This window comes from Lampetra fluviatilis, chromosome 7 (genome assembly GCF_964198595.1).
Source record: "Lampetra fluviatilis chromosome 7, kcLamFluv1.1, whole genome shotgun sequence".
Classification (NCBI taxonomy): domain Eukaryota; kingdom Metazoa; phylum Chordata; class Hyperoartia; order Petromyzontiformes; family Petromyzontidae; genus Lampetra; species Lampetra fluviatilis.
This window is the reverse complement of record NC_136281.1, coordinates 10235708-10256870: the sequence shown is the minus strand read 5'-3', so window position 1 is coordinate 10256870 and position 21163 is coordinate 10235708. Positions and strand designations below refer to the sequence as shown.

Below are 21163 nucleotides of genomic sequence, written 5' to 3'. Positions count from 1 at the left end.
TAAGGTATTCCTAGTGCAAATTGAAAAATAAGGCATTTTAAACGAGAAACTGCATGGATGCATGCAAACAATCTTAGTCATACAATTACTCCAAAAAAGTGAATTTGTTTTTCTAAGAAATTTACAGTTGCTTCTGAGGGCACAGGCGATAAGTGCACATGAGTAAAACTATCCCAGCGGGCAGGATTTTGTCGTTCGGTCCAGAATTTTACCAAAGAGACTCATTTGATCTTCTAGTCCCAAGGTTACTTTCCCAATGTGAATCTGTCGTCGCTGGGTTCTCTTCATGAGCTCCAGCAGACTCTCCACAATGCACTCATCTCCCTCTTCGTATTCCTAAGAGAGAAATGTTCAAGCACTGTGACCCACACGGCTGGACTGTTTTTGACAGTTTCTTTTGCAGACATTTCACGTTAGTGTTTTTGATTTCTCCTCAATCACTACAATATGTTTGTATGATCAAATATTGCATTTCTTTTCATTATTCAAACTCGATTATCCAAAGAAAAATTCCCTCCCAATGGGTTGGAAAAATCTATCTTTAAAATAAGTGTGGTTAGCGATCCCCAGATTCTTATTACAGCCATCGTTAGGCACGGTAATGGCATGAACACAAGCGGTATTAATCCTACCTTCTGAGACTTGGCACATCTCACCCAGCCTTCTTGGAGGTTTGCTAAAAAAAAAGGAAAAAAATGTATGGTTAACAAGTTTAAAGGCTAGTTGTGTGTAGCTGTTAAGGAATATTCCCTGCAATTACGATTATCACGGTTGGTTACATACGGTGCGAACGAAGTTCAAAATACATTGCTCCTTATATTAAAATTAATTCGTATATCATAATCGGATGGTTACTTCTTTCAACGTTAAAATAAACACCAACCTTCCAAAGTGTCACGATTTTTCTCAAGGTCTTTCATGGCTTGCTCGTGATTTTCAGCATCGGTTTCAAGTTTGGAAATATCTTCTGAAAACTTGACATTACACTGAAAGTGATTTGCAATGAGGTTAAAAGTTTGATCGCATTAAGTCACAAAACCAACTAAATGCTTTTAATCGCGCGTAACGTTCATGTTGTGGGAGAAGATAGTTAATTCTGACCAGCTTAAATCGGCAGTTTTCCATCGTAACTTGTTCCCGTTTCCCACATGTCTCATAAATGTTTCTCTCCAGCGCCTGCAGCTCATCTCCTTGGTCTTTGAGTTGCTGCAGAAACTCACTTCTGGCCTCTTGCAACTCTGATTGCAACTGTCCCTGTAACAAATGTGTGCGTGTGTGCATATGGTATAGCAGTCAGAGTAACAGACACTACGATCCCAGTGTCATGGGTCTGATTACTGATTGCACGGTAACAATTACAATTATCCAAGAACAACTTTGTTCTGCTTTAGCTTGGCTAAAATAATTAATTGGGGCTGTGGTGTAGTCACCATCAATACTGCGTAGAAAGGCAAAGTTAGATATGGTACTGGCCACGCCAGCCCTGTAAGCATTGGTGGTCTAAATAAGTGGTCGTTCATAGCACTTGCTTACAGTCTTAAGGCCAAATGGAATGTCTATAACATTTAATTGTTTAAATGCACAACTGTGAAATGTACAGCAGTGGACAATAGCAACCTACCCCACTAAACATCTTAATGTGGTACAGTTACATTAGGCGTGGATAATTAAGTACTACCTTTGATGTGCTGAAGTTTTCGATTTCCTGTTGCATCTGACGTGACATTTCTTCCATCTGTCTCCTTTTACTCTTAATGGCTGCAATTTAGAAGAGTTGTCCATTAAATACGTGCACAGTAAATTACTGCAGTCTGGATTTACCCGCAGTCGGTGTAAATCTGCATTCTCGTGGATCAAAGTCCAATAGTGTGCGGGTTTTTTTAAAGGTAGCTGTAGGTGAGTTCAGATTGTGCATCTATTGTTGAGTAACCTACATAGAGCCAGTTTTTATTCACAATGATTTCTTCACTTATCACATCATGAAAATCGACTTTTTTTTCATCCGAAGTGCAGAGTTTGTTTTTCACAATTTCTTGCGATGTTGAGAGAGGTTGAAAGAGCACAGGCCTGGGGGGTGTTTGCGCAGCGGCAGAGGCCACATTCACGTGGTTTCCCATGATCACAGCAGGTGCAATGATTGTTTTATTTGACTCCAGCATCTCGGCCCTAATCCTTGAAAATATGAGTAAAGCCCACCCGGGGTGTAAAATATATATGTCTTAATACGTTAGTGCCTACCGATATGCATTGGAACCAATTGCCTTGTGTCTGTACTCAGCAATGGTGAATGATACCGCCTCTCAGGGCTTCATCAGGGCTTCTCTGAGTGATGTACGAATGTACAGGAGCATTTGTAAAATTTAACATGTCATATCGATCAATGTCGCAGCAATTAAGAAATGCGTCTACATGGTCAGGTAAGATGATATACTCTCCCAGCTCCCCTTACCAGCATGTAAGTACAAGTGAGGGTTGTTTGTACCCAATGCTTTATAAAATAAATTGACATTCTAGAGGATGGGGTATTCATTCTTGCCATCGCCACACGTTTGTGTTATGAAAGCCTCAATTTCAGGCTGGTGAGAAAGTGAGTGGTTATTTAGGCCATATCACGCCGAATAATTCTTACTTCAGAAGCCAACTACTAACCAGTCTGGTTAGTACTTAGCGGATTGTCTGGCAACCATGAACTCTGACCTTATTTAAAAGGAAGGGGGCACTTAACATTCAACGTTAAACTTTAAACTGATATTAGACGCCAAACAGAACTAATCATGAAAAAACTCATTCATGGATTTGGTTAACCATCTTAAATAAGAACTTTGCTGAAAATGTGAAACGCCAAACAGAACAAGTAATGGTAAGTTCTGCTCTTGTCTATCATGTATTCTGCTCTAGCTCTCATTCCCGATGTGAGTCTTTCAAAAATGTTTGACTTAATAATTAACAGGGGGCTCAGTCCCTCTGAATGTTATCGGGGCTGCAGTCTGGAAACAAACACCAGGTGCTGTAGGCTTCGGCTGCAATGTAAAGAGATGGAAGTACCGCAATAGATTATGAAATTCCTCACAGGGGAGCTTTTGAGTGATACACCCTCCGTGCGGGTCTTCTCTGGCTATTCAAATTTCGTCCCACGTGGAAGCTTTCTGGATATATAAAGGGCGTATTAGTCTTAACATTCACAGACTGGGCACCCCTCCCAGGCCTTGGTGATGCCCCAGGCACCACCTGCGATCTCGTGCTTCCTCTCGTTGTACAGCTTCTGTGCCTCCTGCAGCTCGGCTTGCAGCTGTTGCAGAACAGGGGCTGTCTGCTGCATCTCTTGCTCCTTCTGCTCACAGACTTCTGTCACTCGCACCAACTCCTCCTGAACGCAATTGATACAACTTCAAGTGTTATTGCTTCATTGTTTGAGGGTAAAGTATTGGGAGAATGCTGAGATATCATGTTTTCCTGCAAGTGAGATCTGCCAATCAGTATTTACATAACCACAGAAAATGGACATTATTTTCAGGTAACTTTGGGAAAATGGGCTCTAAAACATACAATGAAATGTTTGATTAATCATGTACATATTAAACTCGATGTAATTCTCATTTTCAGTATTTTTTAAAGCAGTATATTGTGAAAAAAAATCCCAGGATAATATATTTAGAGTATCACTTGCAATGAATGAACATGCATGCAGGCGTGAATAAAACCCCTGTGCACATACACAAACGCACACAACCTATAAGGACGCTACTTCCATTTTCTGTTGGCAGAATACAGATACTCCTGTAAGTGTGGGGGTGGGTGCTGGAGATTAAGAGCACAGACCTCGATGCGTTTGACGCAGGCCGTCAGCTCGCATTCCAGATGACGACACTGCTCCTTTGCTTCTGTCAGGTGCTGCTGCAGACGGGGGATCATCTGGATTTTCTCCGCTATCTCCGTTTGCAGCTGCCTGGACTACACGTTGGAAAAAAAGATGCGTCTTCAGTTCACCTTTTCATTGACATTTGCAAGATTTTGTAAGCTTTTCCAAATGAAATTGAATCTTGTGGAATTCTGGATAGGTTGTAATTTGTTCAATTTCTATAATCCAGGACAGGTGATACGTTTTCAGCTCTGAGATCATTTCAGATGTGTTTATTGCTTTTTGCTTCGATTGTATATTTTATGATAATACAGTGAATGTCCATTTTCTTTTAAGTAGCCCACATACACCATTTTCATTCGTGTGCTATGAAGCAGGGCAATTGCCTGACACATCAGTTACGTACATTTTTTCAATTGACGAATGCCCAGCGTTTTTGTTATTTGTTTGCTTATCTACCACTGCCAACACATCATCGCCAAAATGTACTATTTTATGTTATTTAAAAGTCCCTTTACAAGCTAGTTATTTCTGAAAATGTTTGCTTTTAACACTCAACTGAAGATATATAAACTACTGTCGCTATAACAGGAACTATGTGCATGATTGCACCACCTTATACAAAAAAAAAATATTTTAACATACATCTGTAGTGGATTTAACTGAGTCGCAGACGTACTCTTTGGAGGCAACACATATTTATTAACACCAACACATTGACACAAAGGGGTTACTGCCCCTTTACCAGATAACCTATGGTGGTGGACCACAAGGCTGACTACGCTAGTCACTGGGAGTAGCTACAACGGACAGGGCCCTGGCTTGGGTCCTCGTCCACGTGTTGGTGACTTCTTCTCGGACGTAGAATGTAGATCGTAGATCTTCAGATGACAACAGCAAAGCTGAACCCCGGTCCCTGTGCGGAGCCGGTTTACCTGCTCCTGGGTCGTGGCTGGCCCCGCCCTTGGCCACGACCACCTTCGAGAAACCTCCTTGTCGTTTCTCGACCCTTCCCGTAGGATCTCACCCTGACACGTGACCACCCCCCAAGCCCTCACCTGGGGCCCCTGTGTAGATCTTACTGGTCACGTGCCTTCCAGGGTCAACCAGAGTGCCATGGCCTTGGGTAACCTCATCCCATGGCTGACACTCTCACACTCCCTCCTGTAGGGGTCGGCACTGCACGCCACGCGTGGTGCCACTGAGCGCTATCCCAGCGCTCACCGAGCCCCCTCTAGGGCTGGTACTACACCCACCTATGGGGTGTCCGCGATGACAATGCATCGCACACCGTGCCTCGCTTGAGCCGGCATTACTCAGTGACATACACGATGTCGCTACATACATGATGTCCACAATGTAAGTACATCGCACGCCGTGTCTCTCTAGGGCCGGCAACACACAGTGACATCCGTGATGTCACTACACATCAATGAAAAATGTAACATTCATTTGGGCATGTGCATTGTAATTAAGCGTGCCGGAAATGTGCCAACCTCATCTGTGAGTTCTCTCTGCTTCTGCGCATCCTTCTCAAGCTGGCCGTCTAGTTGCAGAATGAACTTGTTTGCTTCCACTCTCATTTCCCTGATCTCCATCTGGATACTTTCCTTCTTGGAGATTACCGCCATCCTCACAAAAGATACACAGCGTTATGAAAAGCAGGAGGAATCCTGTAGAGGATTGCATTGTTTAGCAGAAAACGCTCACGAGACAAAATGGATATATGCATTCAACCTTTCAGCAGTCAGAAGCTGCGAATAAAGTTTTGCATTTTGAATTCGTGAGTGGAAAAAGCTCGTGAAATTCCGAGAGTTGTGTGGCTCACCGGTTCCCATCTCGTGTAAAATAAATGTATCCTCTTCTTAACCAAAGCCAAGAAATCTCACCTTTCCTGCCGTGCCTTTGCCAGCCATTCCTTGTGCTCTTCAAGCTGCTGGTTGTAGGAATTCATTACTGCCCTGCCATTAAAATGGGAGATGTGAAAATGTGAACAAAATAAGTCATAATTAGGAAAAAAAAGAATGTGGGGCATGCTAAAAAGGGCTAGGACATGGTATATCCATAGCACGAACAGACTCACACTTATTAATTCATGTTTCACTGCTGCCATCTCACACAGAAATGACTTCATTAGTACATAGAGATGGGCTTTATAATAAGCCGAACATTACCTCTGTGCAACAATGTCACGACTGCCACTTCCATATGAGCATAGTGCCCCTTGTTATCTGACGTAGCCCCTTTTACATCATATAATATAAACAGTTCAGCATAGCGGTGTTACTGACACTTTAAATATGGAATTCAAGATAAAAAGGGTCATCATGGCCAAAGCCGTTGATACTACCTTTGGCCAGTTCCTGCAGCTGTGGTGAACATATACAATAACATTTTTGAAATATTAGACGACAGCCCTTTGTCAATCCACTGCTGGACGAAGGCCTCACCGTGCCATGTTGGTCATGGGGGTTGTTTGTCCATACTTCAGCACACTGGTCAGTGAGGCTTGGTAAAGATAAGGCCTAGGACTGGTTCGGATATCACTTGCCAATATTGTGAACCGTGACTAGGAATTGAACTCAAGTTGTTTATAGCACAGTGTGAAATCAAAATCGACTGAATTATTTATGGTAAATGATAATTTAAATATACGCAGTTCTGTGTCTGATCATCTTTATTTATATAACAAAAAATTGTGGCATTTGTTCTCTTGTAATGAGAGGTTCAGACAGCATTGCTTTACACACATCAAACACGAACAATTTGACGGGAAGCCAAGTGTCGGCATCGTTCATTCTGCTTTCTCTTTCTGCAGACCGTTAACAAGGGCAGGGTCGTGTGAATGCAAGGGTCAGACGATGCAGCATTGCGTCGCGCGTGGCAGCCTCACTTGCTCTGCTCTTGCGTCTCTCGCATGGATTCCTCCAGATCCACCGTCTCCCGCTGGAGTCGTGCTATCATTTCTGTCTTCTCATCTATAAAAGATCTTGACGCCTGAAACCTGACGAACGTGTAAGCACCAGAATGAAAAGGGGGGTGGAGGGGGTGGAGGCAGTGGAGTAACAAATCATAATGTTTGCAAATGCCCCTAGATGTTACAAAATATTTAGCCATCATTACATGTTAGGTTTGTAAGTATTTTCCTGGAAACTTTGTTTTTTTAAGTCTTTGGAGGCCAAACACAGACAGCCGTCCCATGTCGACAAATGAGCAGATAAGCGTAATGTGCAAACATGATGTGATTTACATGAGGAATGGGAGCTCGGCTGATGTGGAAAGTCGGTAGGAATTAGGTATCATGGGGGAGCGTGTGTGCGTTAGAAACCGAGTCGAACGTGGTGAATCACGCACAGCACCTCCGCTTACATCACAGAATAGTGGCCCTCGTGGGCACCTAGCATAACCTGCAGCCATTTCGATCACAGGTTTACGCCGCGAGGTGTTTGCACAATGTTGACGCTCTCGAATGTAAATATGCGTTGATTAATAATTGTCTCAAGTTGCATTATTAGAATATTTGTTATTCATGTTGGGCGAATTTCATAGCAATCTAAATGCAAATATGTGGCGCGTAATGGTTGCTTTAATGAGATGCATCAGTGTTATTGATGTTAATGAGCGTGCACGATACTTTTGCTTATTTTTTTGCGCGCACTTTTGTCTACTATGTAATCAGAAAATGATGCAAATGTATAGTCTGAATTATGTCTCTATGTTAAAAGGAATGTTACAATAAACCAATGATTATTTCACACCTGTGTAAATGGAACCGTCATATATATTTTAAAAAGGTAGCGATAACACAAAGTATTGTTGCACTCGGTGCATTCAGTTGCAATCAATTCATGACGGCTCAAAGAAATGGATCTTGGCAGTGTGAACATTGCTGACCTTAGCTCCTCCTAGAAGTGATCCCTGATAAATGAGACTCCATCGACCATCCCTGAGACCGCTTCAGTGGGAAGTCCTAAAAGAACCAGTATCGATTGCAGTGTCGATGGGGCCAGTTGTGACCACACAGGGGCCAGGATAACAGCTCTCTATGCTTAAGCTAATTCTAAATGGCCCAATGAGTGTGAAACTGTGAATGTTATTGGTGTCAAATCGAATTGTTAAGCTGTGAAAGTGGCTATATTTTACCAGGCAATGTCCCACCGTCAATGCGTCCTTCACAGCTACACTAACAAAATTGGGATAGCTCTCTGCGTTCTTGTTGTACTGCATGACAAATGTGCTGCTGATAGACTGGCATGCCAAAAGACTCGTGGTACAACCCGAAAACACATCACAGATCTATGCAGCACAACGGCAAAAAACCTACAAATTAGCGCAACACAATTAGTGTTATCAAACAGTGCTTATTTTTAGGAACCAATAATAAGTCTACATTAAATCTTGACTTAAAGCTTTCGTGACTGCAAGAATTCATATTCTTTGGGTCTTTCGGTAAAGTCACGTAGATAGGTTCAAAGAAGATAACCCCCTTTTTCCTGATGACGACCGCTTGTGTTGTGATCGAAACGTCGTAGTTTTTTGTTATTTTGTTATTTTCTTTGAACCTATCTACGTGACTTTACCAAAAGACCCAAAGAATATAAATCTACATTATAGACTGCCAGTACCATCACCCAGACCAGTACACTCACCAAACTTAATAACCAGGCTACATTATAGATTGCCAGTACACTCCAAATAAGAACCAGGCTACAGTCTACATTCGTGGTTTTTTTGTTTTTTATTATTTTTATTCACTTTTTATTTTTCTATCTACGTGACTTTACCGAAAGAACCAAAGAATAGTGTTAATCTAGTTGTAATGTACCTCCACTTAGCAACATGTCTCAAAATGACGTCAAATATAAAATTAGACATGGAGCTCCCAGCTATCAAAGTGCTCACTTTGATAGATTGTACGACTGTATGTGCACTGCTGGGCCACTGGGTTAGTGGGTAGTGCTTAAAGCATCACTTTGATAAGGGCCATTGATTCCAACTTCAGTTCCAGTCTGGGTCATGCTCCAAAACCTGGCACCTCAGAGCGCTTTCAATATGCACTCAACACCCTTAAATGATTTCCTTTGTCAGTGCAACATTGTCCCTCCTCTTTGGTTCTTTCGGTAAAGTCACGTAGATTATCTATCTACGTTATTTTTTTTCCTGAAATAACCAAAGAGTATGGATTCCTGCAGCCACAAAAACTTCAAATGAAGATTGTCCCTCCTACTCACTGTTTAATTGCGTCCTCTCTATTCGCGAGCTCTTTGGCTTCCAGCTCCCGTGCCTGGGCGAGCCTTGCTTCTGTGTCGGAGCGCCGAGCTTGCAGACTCTTCTTCATCTCTTCAGCGTCTGCCATCGCCTTATTCATCTGATGCACAGTTTGGCACGAAAGAGTTGAAGTGAGCTCAGCGAGCATGTCCTCCTGTGCACCGTGGGGTGGAGGTTTTTAGTGTCTGGGTGGCGTGATGCAAATGTTACCTTGGATTGCGTTTCACGGAGGACGCGAATTCTTTCGCCGAGTGTTTGAGATGCGTGTGTCAAGCCCTCGGTTAAGCGTTTGCTGAAAGATAAACAGTAAGATTTATATATATTTGCACGACAACTCTGGCCAATCAAACAAGTATCGGCACTTCAGGAATTTCTGCCGTGATGGGTTTGTTCACACATTGGACTTGCGATCCGGTTCAATCTGCCCGTGCAGCATGCAGTTGGAAACAATGGGCACGTTTCTTAAACTCCACCTCTGTCCACCCAGCAGTGTGAACGTGAACACTGCGGTTAAGTCGATCGCTAGGTTGCTCGTGGTGGCGTAGATATTACGGATACTTCAACCTCTTCCAAGATATGCAGTCAGCGTGGACAAGTAGGCGAATATACCCTCTAGAAGGACTCTCTTGAGCTCCCTCTGGTGGAGGCCCTTCCAGCAACAGTGGCATGAGCGAGTATTTTCGGGACTGCATCCTTTACCGTTCACAACAATTCCAGTACGAGCATTGTTCGTGTTATCTTGCTTAAATAAATTGTAAAAAAAAACATACACAAATGAGCAGCCCGCATGAGCTGGACTCATATGTCCATGCCAGTCTATCAACAGGCACATCTAAAGCTCTTTGAACCATATGCAATTAACTAGAGAAGATTGGTTGACATGAAAAAGAAAAATTGTGCTCCACCAGCATAACCTGCAGTTGCTCAACCCTGCAACGTTCAATCACAGGGGCGTATCAAGCATATATTTCATCTGTCACTCATTACTGATTAATCTTCCGCTCGTGCACAGCCATTTAGACTGCGCCCACAAGGACAATTCCCAGGTTATATTTTAAATTATCGCCTAAAACATGCCGTTGACTTCAGACTGCAGAGGCAGCACAAGACTCCGGCTTGTGGTGTGATCACCATTAGAGGAGGCCTTCCCTGTGGACTGGAAGTCTGAGTGTTTTTTTTTATTGTAGAAAAAAATTTACGCAACCCAGCAGCATGCATAATTTGTTAATTGGAATGTAGCGGTGATGTATTATGCATCAGTCGGCTGCGCTTACCCAAAGAACCGTTCTTCTCAGGCAGCTGCTTAGTTCCATCTGCGAACCGTGTATTTGATGACACGACTGCCATTGAAATCCAAACCAATCGATCAAAAATTACCGTGTTCATCCATTACCCATGCCATGTGCGTGTGTGTCACGTGAAACTTTTAAATGCCAGAGTGCAAACTCTTGCAAAACGGCAGCCATATTACAGCCACACCATGGGCAGCTGCCCAGTTAAAGTTGGTGCAATAAGCGGTGAATTTAATGGAAGGTTTGGGTAGTTACTACTCCATTGACTATACGTTGGTGAGACAATACATTAATATGTCGGCAGAAATATAATTTTGCAGGTCCAGAGCTATAATTGGTCATTTAACGGAATTCTTTATTTTCTTATGACCACTGTCATGTGGTCACTGTTGTCGGCTTGGACTACAAGATGGATGGGCAATGGTATTAGAGAAACTTATTCTTGAATCTATCTATGCGGAGCTTTAAACATCCCTGCCTTGTATGCACGGGTGTTCACCGTGTACTCCAGTTTCCTCCCATATACTTAACAGGCATTCATGGATTGGACACACATCTGAATGCAAGACCCTCGTGAAACGAAGTCTTATGACTCAGTGAGGCTTTTCTGGGTAAATAAGAGGAATAATTATTCACAATTGGTGTCTAGAACACCTAAGTTAAAATATCATAGGCATCCAATGTGGTGTCACAGTAGCTGTACAGCAGCAGCAATATCCAATGATTGTACGATAATTTTAGGCACTAATTAATACAATCTAAATAATCAATAGCCCGATGCCTATTCACTGCTGGATGAGCCTCTCCATGCCGTGTCAGTCATGCGAACTGTTTGTCCATGCTGGTCAGTGAAGGTTGGTGAAGGGGCTTATCGGGTTTGTAGCACAGTGCCCTTAACCAATGTGTGCCACTGCTCTACCCCAAAGTTTGTCATGGGTAGTAGGATATTACACTGGTATCGAGCACATGCTCAGAACCGATTCAGACATTACTCACTGATGGCGTCATTAGATGTGGCTAGAAATCTAACTTAGGTGCCACCGAATTCATAGCGCAAGTGTGAGTAACATTGCATCAATTCTCCACTGCGGTCGACTTAGTCCTTTCAATGGAACAACATTATTTTTTGTGATACTGTGATGGCAGTGGTATGAAAGCACAAAGAGCGATAACTAAAGCACACTCATCAATAACATCGCCTGAAATTGGCGACATTTCTGGCAATGGCATTTCTTCATCGCATAGAGCTTTCTAATAACATTATTTTTGGTGATACTGTGATGGCAGTGGCATGAAAGCTTTCTATTATATATACAGGGACTCTTCTACCGACGAACATTCGACTTACAAACTTTCAGAGATACGAACAAACCTGTCCGTATGTCCAGTTGCCTGTTCCGACCGAGAGTCGTAAGTTCAATCGCCTCGTAATAGATGGCGGTGGTTGTTTGGTGTCATTACCCAGCATTCCCAGAATTTATGCCCAGGCAGAAATTCTGGGAATGCATCTACATCTGCAGAACACAAAAAACCAGTGGCATTTACATCTGCAGGATATCAAGAACCAGTGGCATCTACATCTGCAGAACATGAAGAACCAGTGGCATCTACATCGACAGGAGATTATACAACTTTTAAATCCATTCCACGTGTTTAGTGTAGATGCTGTACAACATGTTTGAAATCGACAGGAGTAAAGTTGGACTTACGAACAAATCGACTTACGAACAGACCTCTGGAACCTAACTCGTTCGTAAGTAGAGGAGTCCCTGCACAGTACGAGCAACCAGCACGTCCTTTAAACGTGACTGTGTCTGTCCCTCCCAGTCAATCGGCCGGCAAAAGTATTATTCTTATTCTTATATATAGTGCTGTATTTCCCCATATTTCTATTCCATTCTCTGTACTGTATATCAAAATGTATTTCTATGTCTCGCTTTTTCTGTTTCTCAATTCCTCTGTCGCCTCTCCTCTCTCCACTTCATCTCGCACATTTATCCACCCACCCCCCTTATCTCTTTCCCTGTGTCTCTCTCTCACCTCTCACCCTTACTATCCTTATTCGCACCTCTCATTTCCCCACCTCAATCTCTCTTGCCTTTTCCTAATCCTCTCTCCCACTGCATATCACGTTCCCACGCTGTCCTTTTTCCGCTTTTCTCTCTTTCTTTCCTATCCGTTGCATGCCATTTTACTCTCTCGCTGCACCTTTCTCCGTCTCTCCTCCTCTGTCTCCCTCCCTCACCTCCCTCCTTTGTTCTAATATAGTATGGTAGTGTGACAGAGACAGTATGATTATATTATAGCATGATATCCTGTACATTTGCGTCGGATACACGCTTGGGGGAGGTGTGACTTCAGCACGCATGAGCCCGGCTTAACGCTTTGGGGATGCGGGTGATGTCATCACGCAGATGTGCGCGGTGACATCACCAACCCCGACGCTTGCGCGCTTTGGAGCGCGGCACCCAGCCAGACAGGAATCCATGCAGATCATCCGGCCATAAATATTACAGGCAGACCTCGCTTCGCGCGACGCCGTAGACTGCCGATTCTCGTTATTGCGCTTTGTCTCCCACCGCTGCCTTATAGAAGTACTGTAGAATACACTCGTGGGTAGATACTTACTGACGTAATAATAAATTATTTTTTATTCATGAAATCATGTTTAACATCTAGATTATTATTGGCGCTCTTACCGATACCTCAATCAAGCTCTCATATATAGCTCATACGAAAGAAACAACACTGTCGGGAACACATCCCCATAAAAATAATGGTATAATGGCCCCTTTTAGTGCTGATTTGATTAGCGCTCACTTCTCCAGGAACGCACCTTGAGCACTAAGCGAGGTCTGCCTGTATTCTCATATACTACGAGTATGATTATAATCAATACCAATACCTGCCATTCGCCACTAAGTGACGGTAACGTCACCACGGCGCCTGTGCCAGGCCAGGTGCACTTTGAGGCCACGTGAAGTGTCGAAGGCTCGCTGACAGGTCTCGGGACAGATCCTGCAGGTGCCATACTTTGGCTGACTGAGATGACCGTTAAGATGCAACAGATAATCTCTCACACACACACACATATTCTTCTTCTTGGTTCTTTCGGTAAAGTCACGTAGAAGGGAAATAATAAAATAAAAATAAAACATAATACAATAATTCTCACGACGTTTCGGCCACAACGCAAGCAGCCGTCCTCAGGTGAAGAATGAAACACCACCAAGCTTGGAGCGTATATTTGTACATATATATTTGTATATATATTTACGCTCCAAGCTTGGTGGTGAGAATTATTTTATTATGTTTTATTTTTATTATTTTATTATTTCCCTTCTACGTGACTTTACCGAAAGAACCAAGAAGATGAATCCCTGCAGTCACGAAAGCTTTCAATCTAAATGTATACACATTCTTGTTAGTGCAACCGCTCTGCTGCGAGTGGCTTCTTGCACCTGCGTTTGCGCAGCTCCTGCTGCTGCTGGTTCCCCTGCTCCTGCCGTGCCGTTCCCCGCACGCGAGCCGCCTCCAGTAGCGCCAGCGAACCCTGCACGCGACTCAGCAGCTACAAGGCGCACGACGCTAATGAGGCTCCAGGCAGCCTTCGAGGTGATCTCAATATATAGTGCAGATATGGTTGCCACCTTTGAGGTATATATGTATTTAATATAAAAAAAAATTAACCCGTAAAAACAATGTTTTTCACTATAAATCCTTTATATGCGTGGCATCGATTTTATTTTATTATTCATTTCTGTTTTTCTTGAGTAAGAGTTTCATTTTTATCACATTGGTATTTTAAATTAAATATGAAAAAAAAAAATTCCTAAAAAATGGAAAATTTTGGACATTTTTTTTCACGAAAATAAATTGTCACGCACAACGAGTCTGTGTGCAAAATGTCAGCTCGATTGGATCACGGGAAGTGGGTTAAAAAACGACCGAGAGATTTGCACGGTCGTAAGCGCGCAAGCAAGCAAGAAAGTGAACTTAATATAAAGGATTTAAAAACTGGGACGTATAATTTGGAAGACGAATATTTCTCAATGATGGAGGTGGTTGTTGGGGGGGGAGCTATTGTACATGTACACGCATCAGGCTGAGTGCTGCGTTGTTAAGCAAATGTCAACATCTGGTGACTTTTAATGTCATGGGAAGACTTATAGATTTCAAAAGACAGCTTCGATAAAAAAAACGGGACGATCCTGGGAACATTTCTTGTTATGTGTGCGAAGAAGGATTCTGTGTCAAAGTCGAGGTTTAAAAAATATATATAATGTATACATAAATAAGTGCTGCGTGGACTGTTATTGTCGATGTTGCTTGAAATGTTTGCAAAAAAATTAAGCTATCAACATATTTCTGGATGAAAGTCTCCCCCATGCCTTGTCAGGCATGTGATTTTATTGGACCATACTTCCCTACTCTAGTTAGTGTGGTTGATGAAAGGGGGGTGGGGCCCAGGACAAGTACAGATATCGCTCATCACTGATGTTAACCGCGGCTGGGAATTGAAGTCAGGGTTTACGAGTGGTAGGATATAATTTTGGTAAACAGCACATGCATTTTATCTCATCGTCCAAGAATAAAAACACTCTTTTTATTGATGTCCAACTTTGTTCAGTGTTTTCATGGGACAGGAAAATGCACATTGTAAGCCCCCCCCCCTGCCGTCACAAGATAATCTTGAATACATTTTGAACAAAAAAAGTGTTCTTCTTTCCACATGTTTTTTTAATTTACACAGGAGTAAACTGCTATCGGTGTGTACCTGATACTGGTTATCGAGTCTGCATTGTTGGTCACTCAGCTCCTTAGTCACTTGCTCCACATCCTTTCTTTTCTCTGCATTCATCTCCCTCTGTGCTCCCACGAGCCTCTTCTCATTCTCCATCTGCTACCAAACACGCGGAGATACATTCGATGTAATTTACATAAAATTAATAATTCATGGTTTTTGTGAATCAAAAGTGCATACATCCAGTGCTTATGGTTTTACTGTACACACCAGCCTATAAAATGTTAACGGTGAGAATGGGGAGATGTTATTTTATTATCCAACTTAGAGTGCAGAGTTAGATTTATGAAAATACTTTTTCAAAAGCATACTTTTCTCCTTTTATTTCAATTCTATTCCAATTGTGTACTGTGTTACCGAAGTAATTTCAAAAGATGAAGAAATGTCCAATGGGAGCTCTCAGAGCAGTGTATCACCGCATCATGAAGAATAACTAGTGGAAGGTGAAATCAAATAACTACTTCAGAGATCCATCAAAGTGACCTTTTATGCACGCTAGGGTCTGACACTTTCCCATTTATTATAGTGATTTTCTTCACATGGCAATATTTATAATTACCAGAGCTGTAATTTTGGCAAGTTAATTGAAGCGTATTTCAAAAGTATATTTTTTGTGTTTGCAGTAATTGGTGCCTGAGCTGAGACCACTGTGACTGAGAACCTGGTTAATCATGGTTTGGTGAAATCTAGATATGAACCCGGGACATCAGCAGTGCACTGACCTCTGTGCCAATCACCCCTACAGTTTTATAAAAACACAAAATAGTAATGTGACCTCTTTAAGAATTCCCTCCTTATTCAGTGCAAACTGGGCTCTTTCTTGAGCCATGGCCTTCAGCAAGTCTTCCCGTGCCACCTCCAGTCGACTGATGGTCTCTCTTGACTCTTGAATTTGCTTGTGTGTGTCATTGAGTGTGATCTGCATGTTGGCTCGTTCTGACATCTGTTCATTGAGTCGGTATATGATTTCATCTTTTTGTGATTGCCATTTTTCCAATTCAGGCCTGCAAAAGGGAATGCAAAAATATACACGTTATAACCAAGGCTGCATAATATGAACTATTCATGTAATACGTGGTTACTGTGCGACAGAGCATGATGTTTTTGGTACGTGACATTTTCTTGGCATTGGTAGACATTTGAAAATTGTTGAAAAAACAATTATTGATATGATTTAACTCCAGCACATTAAAAAAAAGTAAAATATTTCAAAACATTGTGGGAATATTTTTTTTACAGTTTTTAGACTGTGTAGGAAAAGTTTTACTTTCACAATCTTTTTGCTGGTGTTAAGAAAATAGCATGGCATTTACACTTTTATAACTTGAAATCAGCCTTATTATGAGTTTAATAAGAACAAAAAGCACTTCAACTCATTTGAACAGTCCCTTTGTGAATTTGGTAAGGGCATGCTATATCTCGGAAAAGTTGTGCTCGTGTTTTTCCCCATTTAATTCCAAACGCTAAATGAGCATAACAAACACGTGCATTGCTATCCGCCGCAATAACATTTTGACGATAGCAGAACTACCATTCACGTTGTATTCGGTATACCAGATACAAAAAAATGCTGCCTTCTATTTATTTCTTTCGTGTACAATATTTGAAATTCTGTAATGTGTTTTTGTTAGCTGTTAATATTCTACATGCATGTTTCAAATGATTTTTTGTAACAATAGACTGACATCAGTGCAGAATTGTCATTTTCCAAAAAATTATGTTTCTTTTGCAGCTCCTGAATTTCTTCCAAGGTTGCGCTCAGTCTATGCAGCAGGTTTTTGAGCTCTGCTGAATTCGTGTCTCGCGCTGCCGAGACTGCAGCTGGAACAGACAAAGCATTGTCACAACCTTGAAAGCTTCATCCAGAGTGAACGCAAACATGCCTATGCAATTATCTATTTGAAGTATTTCTTAAAAATGAATTACTTCATTCTGTATCAATTGCAAAGCACAAGAATGATGTACTCAAGAAAGACTTATTTACATTTGTAAATTACATTACTTGAAATTAATCGAATCATGAAAACACAAAAAGCTTATTTTGACTGAATATGCTTAATGTGGAAGAGGTCCCTTTAGCTTTGTTTAAAAACAGAATTAAGCTTGTTTTTTTTCGAGGGATTTCTTTCGGGTCATACATCAATTTGTCATCAGAAGCCTAATGTATTGCATACCTGTGGTGTTTTATGTGACCAATATCACACATTCCAATAAACTTTATGATTCATTAACCGTCCTCAGATCCATTAACAGCTCACAGATCGTAAGGTCAAGTGCAGGAGGTCCGGAACACTCCTTTACACGCGCGGCATGCTACCGTGCCACTACGCACCGGCTCTTTCCCGGCTGATTTCATTTGGAATGGTGTGGAGCTTTTGCCTGAGCAGGCTCGCTTTTATGGTTTCCACTTCCAATCGATCATGAGCATGTCTTCTTTTTGCATCCTGCAGTAATGCACAAAAAAACCCGCAGGATCAAAACCATTGGGGTGGATATTCTATTCAACTATCCGTTACACCTCGTGATCGACATACACATAAAGCATTTTTTTACATGGGGACTATAAAATGTGTATAAATTGCTCAAACTAAAACAAAGCTATGGGAAGAGAGGCTTGTTTAAATGCAGTCACAACGTTGTTTGTGATTTTGTGGCGCGTGGAAGCAAGTTATTTTACAGAATGCTCTGCCGGCCAGCCCTATGCAATGTTTTCACAGAGGCACCCCCATCCACACGACGGTAGTGACAACAGCAGTTGGGGTGACAGAAGGAGAAGACGTGGCCATCATTATCGGCTCTGTGACCCACACGTGGTCTCATGGTGTAGTCCCTGCTATTTTGTTGGCCTCCAACCCTCCCATGCTCACTCACGTTTTCTCTACCCATCGTAATTTGCGGTGTCATCACCGTGTCCATATGTTGCACTTAAAGCCGTTATGAGCCAAACTGTCGACCTACTGCCATGGCTTCTGAGCGACATAATTTTTTTTAAAGTTCAAAGTGAATGCTATGTATTCCCGTATACTAATTATTGCTGTGTAATGACAGAGTGCCATGCACTGTCTAGCATAACAACATTGTACCTTTCCCCTTCTAAAATGTTAATCTGCGACTAAAATTGTTTCTCTAAATGGAATTTCATCTTCATTTTCCTGAACATTGTTATTGGCTCTGAATTGGGAATAAATGGCATAATTCAGGAAGTTTTATGCTTTGGATTAATGCCATGTGAAGGTAACCGAAGCAAGACTAACAAACCCAGTGTCCATGGAATTTATGATTATCCATATCAGATACATGAAATCCAACATTAAGAATATCTCTGTTAGGGCAAGATCAAACTAAAACTATAACCATTATGAGAGCATTGTTGTAATCTAAATTTGGACAGTTTTCTAGTGTGGTAGGTTTTAATATGACTTTGAAAAGTTGTAAAATCACAGTTGAATATTGTGTCTTTTGTCACAGCATAGAACTGGGAGTAAAAATAGCCACACTAAATCACAGGTTTGCATTCCTATATAATTTTTTTGCCAACGTGTCACATTGTAGAGGTAGCATTTATATGCAAAGAAAATCTTTTCTGACCTTCATCGGAAGCAGCAATTTAGAAAAAATAAGTCTTGTTCTTAATATTGCAATTATTTCAGCTGTTTTGTCTCCTCGACTGCAGTGTGTGGGTGTAATGATTAATTCCATTTGACCTACGGTATTTTAATGGATAGTTGTTTAGAATGAACGAATGCGGGATATATATATTATACTTTCTTGATTTGAAGCTTTCGTGACTGCAGGAATCCATACTCTTTGATTCTTTCGGTAAAGTCACGTAGGTTTAAAATAAAATAAATCACAATGTTTCGGGCGCAACACAAGCGTCCATCATCAGGTGGGAAAGCCGTGGTCTGCATGGTCTTATTTTGGAATGCAGGCCATGCTTTCCCACCTGATGATGGATGCTCGTGTTGCGCCCGAAACGTCGTTATTTATTTTATTTTATACCTACGTGACTTTACCGAAAGAACCAAAGAGTATACTATACTTATGTACGTTTCATATCAGGAAATGCATTTTTTTATCCTTACAAGTTCTTCCATGGCTATGGCAATTTCTTCAAAGTGACTAATTTCCTCTTCCTGAAATCCATGCTCATCCTTCTTGAGATGATGTGCTGAGACGAGACAAAAACATAAAACGATTGGTTAGAAAAGTACAAACCGGCACCGTGATTTAAACAAAAATGCAACTATACATGTTCTGCTATGAGTAATTATTACAGCAATTATATAAACACACCATCGAATTTATTAAAATAATTCACCTCCACGATCCCTTGAGATGGAAAGAGTAATATTCGTGTTACGTGGCACACACAGCAAACACGGAATGACACATACACCCACCGACATTTGAACGTACTCTTTGTTTTTTTTGGTAAAGTCACGTAGGTAAAACATTAAAATAAAGGAAATCAAGACGTTTCGGAGGCAACACAAGCTTCCGTCTTGTGTTGCCTCCGAAATTACTGGATCAAGTGAAAAAAAAAGTATGAATACTTGCAGTCACGAAAACTTCAAATCTAGAATTGACATTTGCACGTTTTCAATAAGTATGTACACACATGAACATTGTGCTCAGTCACTGAATTAACGTTTTAATTAACTTCCAAAAAAAAAACTAAGAGCAGCTAGCGAGCTGAGCACCGCGTGCTGTCGCATTACCAAGCGTTCACTATATCGGGCAAAATTTAAAAAAATTACTTTTGCCGTGGGCTAAGTCGCGGTGATGCGCACACGGTGCTAGCGAGGCATGGCTCGCAAACAGTTTCTACAAACACACAGCAACGAAATAAATTATACCTGACAGAAAGAGCTCCGTTGCCTTGCGGGCTTATTCCAGCCATAGATGGAATTACTGGATACACATTACTGCACAAGACTCCTTGGAGCTGTGAGTAAGCGTGCGGCGTATTTAGTACACGCTTTAGCCACATTGTAATAATAATAATGGGTTTGTGAACGATGGGGGTCTTAAGTCGCATGTCACATACCGAGGTCGCGCAAGTGCTTAAGGACACTTTTCAAAGTTGGTAAATCCACGCCCGAAGCCATTTTCAGCCCTTAATGACGATGTTACTCTATTACATTTCTCTAGCTAAATCTCCGAGGGTTGTACGGGTTTTTTCTTTTCTCAGCCAAAGCTTTACGGTTGCCAAGCAACTTCCCCCCCCTTATTCTAACACGGAAGCTACCAATGGCCAAAAGACCTCTTCACTTCGCAAACAATGCCAACTGCACCCTGCTGTAGCATGCAGGGGAGTGGGGGCCAATTCATAGCCTGTAACAACAGACTGTGTGTGTTGGGGGCGCAAGTTGGTTGTTTGACTTGCATCCCACTGGGATTTTTGCACACAGCGTTGGTGTACGGTGTTTTTTTCTGCAATATTTTGCTGTCTTTTCTTGGATTTTCTGTTTGCACTCAGTTACATATTCACTTTAAGATGTTTTTTGTTTGTTGCGGTTGCACCCGATTCAAGAGCCGAATGGCTCACAGGGCTATACCTAATAAATGAACTTGAACTTGAAGTGAAAACCACAACCAGGCCGCCTTTGTCTCTTCCCAGTGGCGATGTTAACGACGCACAGCGCACCGGCAACTCATTTGAGGTTGAGTTCCACCTCGGGGAGGCCCAGAACACGTTCAGATAATCGTCGTCGGTGTTGACCGTGAGCGGCCACTCGCAATGAACACCCATGCGCACGCACGCACGCGCACACGCGCGCGTTCACACACGTGCACACATATACCCACACGATTGCATAGTTGATTTTATTGTGGCATTTCCAAATGCCAATCTTAACATTTGAATTTAAATAATGATGCTATTTTTCATACACCTTCTGATGTATACACTTTTATTTAGAATACACAATACGATAC

The 21163-nt window shown here is 41.8% G+C and overlaps 1 protein-coding gene across 1 annotated transcript; it reads right to left on the bottom strand.

Annotated features, from left to right (window-relative positions):
- Window positions 1-168: 168 nt before the first annotated feature.
- CCDC175 (coiled-coil domain containing 175) lies at window positions 169-20413 on the bottom strand. The gene is made up of 19 exons (XM_078858027.1): window positions 20274-20413; window positions 19309-19394; window positions 17556-17667; window positions 16909-17044; window positions 15999-16227; window positions 15197-15319; window positions 13881-13990; window positions 9338-9419; window positions 9091-9227; window positions 6753-6863; window positions 5749-5820; window positions 5356-5491; window positions 3820-3951; window positions 3229-3367; window positions 1679-1758; window positions 1102-1254; window positions 884-986; window positions 633-676; window positions 169-336 (listed from the first exon to the last, which is right to left on the bottom strand). The coding sequence occupies exons 1-19, from the start codon at window positions 20332-20334 to the stop codon at window positions 169-171; spliced, it is 2214 nt and encodes a 737-aa protein (XP_078714153.1). The 5' UTR covers window positions 20335-20413.
- Window positions 20414-21163: the final 750 nt, after the last annotated feature.